The sequence below is a fragment of the Phymastichus coffea genome, unplaced genomic scaffold (assembly GCF_024137745.1).
Source record: "Phymastichus coffea isolate CEN01 unplaced genomic scaffold, Cenicafe_Pcof_1.1 PCOF00030, whole genome shotgun sequence".
Taxonomy (NCBI): Eukaryota; Metazoa; Arthropoda; class Insecta; order Hymenoptera; family Eulophidae; genus Phymastichus; species Phymastichus coffea.
Window position 1 is genome coordinate 2051498 of NW_026706841.1, and position 8312 is coordinate 2059809.

General features: G+C 34.3%; 1 protein-coding gene across 4 annotated transcripts in view; it reads left to right on the forward strand.

Annotated features, from left to right (window-relative positions):
- LOC131663040 (BTB/POZ domain-containing protein 17) overlaps nucleotides 1–2397 on the forward strand; it is a 355591-nt gene extending 353194 nt beyond the window's left edge. For all 4 annotated transcript variants that reach the window (XM_058933095.1, XM_058933094.1, XM_058933097.1 and 1 more), the window contains one exon: nucleotides 869–2397. In XM_058933095.1, the coding sequence (XP_058789078.1) occupies nucleotides 869–2284 (1416 nt within the window). In that variant the 3' untranslated portion in view covers nucleotides 2285–2397. The remainder of the gene's footprint in view (nucleotides 1–868) is intronic.
- Nucleotides 2398–8312: the final 5915 nt, after the last annotated feature.

Genomic DNA, 8312 nt, shown 5'->3' on the forward strand with positions numbered 1-8312 from the left:
CTTAAAAATACAGTTGTTCCTTTATACAACGTAGGGGTTGCAACCCCCAGGAACCAAATTGATGTGTGTTTGTTACTTTTTTTATAAATATCTTGGGTTTTTTTGTTTCATAAAAAAATATTCATTACAACTAAAGATATTGCTATAGAACTGCTTTTCGGGCTATTTTTTGGGGGTGGATTTCATCCCATAGATAGCTTTTTCCGCCGATAAAAAAATACGAACTATAACATATCTCAATTGCAGAAAAATCGGAGGCGGAGGGTTGGGGTGGTTCCCTTGTCAGATCATATTCGGCCAATGATATCATCCGTGTTCTTCCTTGCTTCTTTATACTGCTGTAGTCTGCATCATCTTTCGTAACTACATTTTGCGTAACTACTACTACTGAAATACTATCTTCATGAATTTTTCTCTAGCTTATACTCGAATCTTCAATCTCTTTTCTATTGTATACGAACCTCATGCTTCGCTCATTGATAAATGGTCAGCTATGATTGTATCTATTTTTGCTCTATCTCTCTCGTAATTCGCAATTCGCACTTACATTTTCTACTTGCTTTATCTCTTTTTATATTCTTCTCCTTATTACTAAATCGTCACTGATGTTGACACTATTCTCTCCTATATAAGATAAAAAACAAACGTAAAAGTATTATATGATCTCTTATATTATCGACGGTACATGATCGGTAAAAGAAAACGACAACAGGAAATGACCTGAAAATGTAAATTCCCCGTTATATGTTAAACATATTTTTCACTTGTGTCATAACGAAAAATTTTGAGTTGAGCAGTATATATTTTTACTTATATATTACTTAAAAATTTTTAATTATAAAATATTAATTGTTATATTTACTTCTAGGTTGACAATTCCCGCACAGTATTAAAAAAAATAGCTACCTTGTATGCTGAACGCTTGATGAATGATATTTGTTTAGTAGTAAATAACATCGAATATCCAGCTCATCGTTTAATTCTCTGTGCATCAAGTGATGTATTCGAAATTATGCTTATGAGTCCTCAATGGAGTGAGTCTCAAGAAAATCGCGTAACATTACGAGAAACACCACCGTGCTCTGCAATATTTAGTGAATTTTTACGATATTTTTACACTGGGCAAATTAGAATAAGTTACAATATAGTATTATCAATGCTTACATTAGCTGATAAATATAATGTGCAAGATCTCATTTTATTATGTTTAAAATATATGCGCGATCACATTCCTACAGCTGCTGTAAAAGGAACGCTTATTTCGTGGTTACAATACAGTATCAATTGTGGTCATTATAAAATAACAAATGCTTGTCACAACTTCGTCAAATGGAATATAGAATTAGTTGCTAGTACAGATGATTTTGCAAACATTGAACTTGAAGTACTTGTTTCATTGTTACAGCAAAGTAATCTTGTCGTACAAGATGAAATGACATTGTACAAATGTATTGAATCGTGGCTTTATCATCAGAGCAAAAAATTAAAAACTTATTTACCATCAGCTGACTATGACTTAGCCATAAAACAAATCGTTTTCTCTGTCATGTTACCAATAAGATTTCCTATGATGACGCCTCGTCAACTAGCTGAATTGTTGCTATCCCCATTGACTCAACGATATAAAGAATTTTTCGTTGAAAGAATGGCAATAGGAATGTCATTCCATTCTGGTCAAAATGATAGAATACAAGAAATATTGAGTACAGAAGCAACTAGTAATCTATTGTTTGAACCTCGCCTATATACAGCTGAAACTTACAGTTCATTACTAACTGTAGAAAATTTTCACAATTTATTATCTTACCATACAAGAACTTTTGTTTTTTCCAGCCTTTCTAATTTAGCTGACTGTGCTAGTGATAGAACTTCTGAATGGATTGTTGATCTTTATCCAAAGGGTGTATGGTTCAAGAAATTTTTTTTGATAGTTTGGCAAGGTACTGTTGAAATGCCGGAACACGTAATTCGATCTGTTAGATTATCATTAACATGTAAAGAATTTTCTAATAATTTTAATTCAGACTTACGTGTAAAAATTGGAGTTCTAATATACGGATTACAAGATGAAGTTGAACACGTAGCAAGGGTGCAAGAAATAATTCATAGATTCAATAAAAATGAAAGAGTTCTCAATTTAGATGATATTTTGCCTTTCGAAGAATTGAATCCTCAACATGACTCAATGAATTCTAATAGTCGGATTTCAAAATACTTAGTAGGACCAAATAAAGATACGCTAAAATTCCATATCATTATTTCTCCTATAAATCCTTATCTATAATTTCTTTAAAAAAAAGAGATAATGTATATTAGCATGAATTATTACTCTTTTATAACAGAATGCGTGTTATGAATTTGTAAATTCTTTTCTGTAAATTAATATATAAATTTACTTAGTTGTTTTTTAAGCTCAAACCTAATAAAATAATGTTAATTACAAAAATAAATTTTTCTCATATACTGAATGGATATTTATGTACTTACATTAAATTTTCTCTTTGGCTTTCAGTGTTTTTATTGATATATTCTTTTTAGTTTATACTTTGGATTAAGTCGGAATTTATAATTGTATTCGTGTTTATTTTATAAAGCTTTATATATATATTAATATAGCGACTTTCGCCTCTCATGAAAATAATACATTTATTTTGTCACTGTCTCACAATTAAAAATAAAGTATCTTATTGTTGTTTCCACTAGTCAAATCGAAAGTCTAAATTTCCATTTATTATCCAAAAAATTTCCATTTAGTTGATGCAGATTTGATAGTTATACGATATGTTTAAAACGTCGATAGGTTATAAAAAAATGACTGAAAAATTGGGTTAATAGGTTCAATAGGTGAATTTAAATCTTATTACTATGTTTTTTTCGAAATAGCAACAAATCCAATTAAAAAAATAATAAGGTAGGTCTGCTACATTATACTATTACTGCAAATGCAAACATAACTTTTGACAAAATGTGAATTTTTTAATGAACAATTGCTTCTTTTAAAGCTAATTAAATAACCTTAAAATTGTTTTCATGCTTATTGTGAATATTGCTTACATTCTAGTTGCATAAATATTAAATAACCATATATACTCCCAATTCAATCAATATTAGTAAGTATATACTAAAATATCTTTCTGACGAATCAAGTAACACTGCTAAAATCTCGTGTCATATTTTACTCTGTGGGAACTCTTCATTTTGACTAATTTAATAGAGTCATACTGCTACCTTTGGTCACAGCAGCCATCGGGAAATCAAGTTAAAAACGCAAAGAAGCTTGCAAATACTTATGCGCCACGATAAGTGTGGAATTTGCGTTTCCAAATAGACTAAGCGGACACCACAAAATAGGCCATGCAGTTCCAACAGCTCATCATTCGTCCTTGCTCTCGTGGCTTTTGGAATTACCGTGAATATCAATTGACTCAGAAGGAAAATAGGCATATGCGGCAGTACTTCAAATAAATCAATTGCACCTTCCTATTAACTTAATACAATGATAATCCACATTTATTTTCACTTACGGTGGTCGTATCTCACAAATTTTATTGCAGTACAATCATCTTTGAAATTGCTTAATACTCGTACGTTCATTGCTTGAAAACAAGCTATAACTATTCTTGAAAATGTGTAGTTCCGCAATAAGTACTAATTTCAGTTACATTATCTATCGATGCGCGCGGAGCATTATCTATCGATAGGCCAATCACAGGCTCGGTTGGGTGGACCACTAAGAGATTGGCGAACTCATTGTTGCCTTCCGTCATCTTCAGGAACCAGCGCAACGTTTATGGTGTCTACAGTTGTCTTCAAATCTCGTAGTCGGTTGGTGTAGAATGAAGATAAATTTTTTGGGTTCACCTAGAAAATCGCGAAATCTTCGTTAAAATTTCAAATTTGCAAATAGAAATTTTATGAAAAAATTAATAAAAAGGGTGTATATTGTAAAACAATGAACAATAATATATTAAAAATTAAAGCTCTGTAAGAGTTATATCATTTTGTAAACCACTTTAAAACTTTTATTTAAAGGATCAGAGTGAAAAAAACCACTTGTTTTTCTGAACAAGTAATCATTTATTCAATAAATTATACATAAATAACAACAAAGAATTCTTTAACAATAGAATAGCAACAAATAATTCATATAACATTTTAGAATAATTTACGAATTATTACTTTTTTAGCCAAAATAAATACAACCACACTTTTTAAACCTTCGTTTTGATGCTATATTCTTTATTATTTTATTTTTTCATTCTTTTGTTTGTGGTTCTCGATTCGCTCAAGTTGTAGCTAGAAGGTTTTGGTTGATAATGAGTGCACGGTAATTTCTGAAAACACTCATTGCACGATAAATAATTTATATACGAGACATCAGAATTATTTTTATTCCACAATAACTGAAAAATTTTACTTGATCTTGGAGCTCTTTTTATATCTGTTTTGACAATTTTTCCAATATTTTCAATATCAGACAGCATTACTTCGAAAACATTTATTTTCTTTCACTTAGATTTAAAGTTTGGTTTCTTCTTATACAGAGTAGAACGTCCATCACTACGAAAATAGCTATTAAGTTCGGAACAAGGGTTTTATCAAGATATTTATTAAGATATTATTAAAGATGTATTATTGGCTGCAAATGAGCCCAGGAATATGCAGGTACTTTTCATGAATAATTCTAGGTAGATTTCTTGTAAATTCTAGAGGAATTGTATATCTCGTCAAAATCGATTCCAGATAGTTATTTTTGGTGAATATAATATGTGTATTACGTATTATGAATAACTTATATACAATTTGCATATAAAATACATTTTTGTATCAAGTTGACAATAATAAATTTTTAAGGCTATCGTAGTATAAAATAAAATGTGGTATCAAATAAAACCATGTGGAAATATAATTCGAAAGTATTACGTAATACATGTTTTAGAACTCGTAGATGGATTCCGAAGAATATACAGCTAAATTCTGGTTAGAAAATGAATCATTTTTTGTCCTTTTTATATAAAGAAATAAAAAAAATAATAAATACTGTAACTAATAACACAGGCCGCCAAAATTTAAGAAAAGTCCTCACCCAGAAACGGGACTTTATGTGCCCAAAGGATTTTCGTGCACTGAATCCGAATTCGCCCTCAGAATTAACCCAACTCTATACGTCAGGTTTTCACGATATTCTAGCCTAAAAGTGCGAAAACATAATTTTTTGTTATGTTCGAGGTTATGTGACACCGTAAATAATTATTTCTTCAAAAACAGGTAGAACTACCACAAAGGAGCGCTCTTGCCTTTCGAAATCCATTTTTCAGATTTAATATATTTTTTTTTTAATCGAGATATCATTTATTGAGGTTAAATGCTTTCTGAGTTTTGTAACACATTAAAATAGCATATAGCATATGTGAAGCTCTCACCCCAATTGCAAGAGATCAAATTCGATAGAAAAAATATATACGTGAGTTTTTATAGGGTTGCTGATCATGAATATGAAGGTAGATATTGAAAGATCAAAACGGCGGACTCAATATGGCGACCTAAAATTTTATGAGTGATCGGATTTGATCGAAAACATGTATACATGGGTTTTTGAGCTTGTGATAACAAATATAAAGATTTTTATATTAAGAAAATTTGGGTTCAAAGATCAGGGGTTATAAACTCACAGGTTATAAATCTTGGAAACTCCAATTTTCTTAATTCACGACCCCCATAACTAGCGAGCCTATAACCCCAAACCGTTAAGACAAGAATTCATTAACACCTAAACCCTGTAGCCGTCGAACGTATACAAGGTAATTCAAAAACATATGTAAATATAGATACCATTAGATTCGTCTCGGAAAATTATTTAAGATCCCATTGCTAGTTTCTTTTTTCGCTAATTAGGTATTAGGTAATTAGCTTCAAACAGCGGTCAATGAGCGCACAGCTTTAGAGTTTTGACCGCTCGCTGGCGAGCGGAGAGGGGCGAAGGAGACAAGCAAACGTATGCGTCGGCTGATCGAAAGCAGTGCACAATTCGATGCGCGATATTATCTCTCCGCACCGATTCAAATATATTTCGAGACCTATAAATCAACCGCATATCAATAAAAATTCTAAGATATAATGACCGTAATTAATATATCGATATTCATTATTTATTGCGAAATTAGAGAAAAAGCAGCGAGTGCAGGATACACTTGAAATTTTGAGAAAGTACAGCGATCAACTTATAATGACTATCTGAGGATGGTTGGAAGACTTTTTGTGAGGCCTTTTTAAGGACTTTATGAGGACGTATTAAGGACTTTTTGAGGATTTTTTAAGGTATTTTTAAGGACTTTAAAAATGGTATGCATATCAATACTTGATATGTTTTTGAATTACCCTGTATTTCCAGAACTCTAAAACCGAAATACCTTAACCCCCGAACCCTGTAACTGTGAGCGTAAATTTCGGGATCCGTAAAGCCTAAATACATAAATCCCCGAAATCCGTAACTGTGAGTGTATATTCTCAAACCCGTAAAACCCAAACACCTTAACCCTTGAACCCCGTAACTGTGAGTGTATATTCCCGGACCCGTAAAACCAAAATACCTGAATCCCCGAACCCCGTGACTATGAGTGTATATTTCTAGATCAATAAAACCCAAATACCTTTACCCCGAACCCCATAATTGTGAGTATATATTCCCAGACTCGCAAACCCAATTTTCTTAACCATACGATCTTCGTAACCTGCGAATCTATAACCCCAAACTCTTACAACCCAAATACCTTAATCCCCGAACCCTATAACTGTGAATGTATATTCCTCGACCCCAATACTTTGATTTCCGAACCCTGTAAGTGTGAGAGTATATTTCCAGATACGTAAAGTCCAAATATTTTAACCACAAACTCTGTAACTGGTAGTGTGCGAGGTGTGTTCAAAAAATACCCGGAATTTTTAAATTTCGCGGGTCTGGAGAGTCCGATTGTCAAAATTTTTTTTTATTGTGTTGTGTAACAGGTTGCCGTTTAGTCTATAATCTCTTGAATGTACCTTTATTAAGACTAGACGACGCCTAGTTATCTATGTGCTCAAAGCACATCAACCTACCTTGTCTCGGAGTGCGCCTGCGCAGAGTCTCTTCACTATTCCGAGCTGGGTTCCCCCAACTCACCGCTTGGCGGCGCTGTCGCCCTTACTAGTAGCGCTCACGCGGCCGCTGCTGGAAACTAAGTCGAAGATTCCCGTCTACCGGTATCCGCGTGATCCGTGCTACGCTACCGGCGAATTCGAATCAAAACAAACAAATATAGACGCGACCTCCGGACAAAGGAAAGACAAAATAACGACTACTTGATTTAATAAAGGCTAACGTTCACTTTATTAATGCAATTTAACTACACGGGGTTTTTGCCGAGAGTCTTGCGCACGCTTGCGCGAATGACAATATACGCAGACTGAGAGAGAGAGAGAAAACCGCGATCACCGCGAACTAACCGTTCGCATGCAACAATTAATTTCCTCGCGCACGCTGCGCGGGATCGCACGCTATTAACAACAGTAAAAAGGGGAAGGTGCACCTACCGCGACAACGATGAGGATACGGTGGCCAACCGTATCCGAATAACAAACTGTTGGAACGCTGTTTCGCTGCTCGCCGCACCGCCGCGATCACTGTTGCTGTTGTTGCTGTTGCTGCTGTCGCTGCTACTGCTGTTGCTGTTGTTGCTGCTGCCACTATTACTGCTGCTACTATCGCTGCTGCTGCTGCACCCAGCACACCGCACCAAAGTTCGCAATGTCAACCTCGCACTATCACCAGGAAAACTTCTAACGGTTCGGGAAACGAAGGTTAGTTCGACACAGGCGGACTGAGTGACATAGTCATACTGCCTGTTGAACGCTCCCCTCCCGGTCATTGCCCCTACGCGCCCTCTCTCTCTCGCGAACCGATCGCCATTAGCCGCTCATTAACCTCGCGCGAGTCGAACGATTTACGCTAATCGTTGCAGTTGGTATACATGCCCCTGAAGTATGATAAAATTTTCAGCTATATTCACTGTTTACTTTGTCTGCGGTAGTCGCTAAGGTTTGACGTATTTTTATGAGCTCGGTGATTTTCGTTTTTTAAAAGAAATGGATCAAAGAATTTGTATTAAATTTTGCTAAAAAATGAAATAAAGTGTAACAAAGTGTGTGAAATATTACAAAAAGCCTATGGTGAGTCTGTTATGAAAAAAACAAATGTTTACGAGTGGTATAAGCGTTTCCAAGATGGCCGCGAAGACGTTGAAGATGACGAACGCTCCGGTCAACCCAGCACGTCA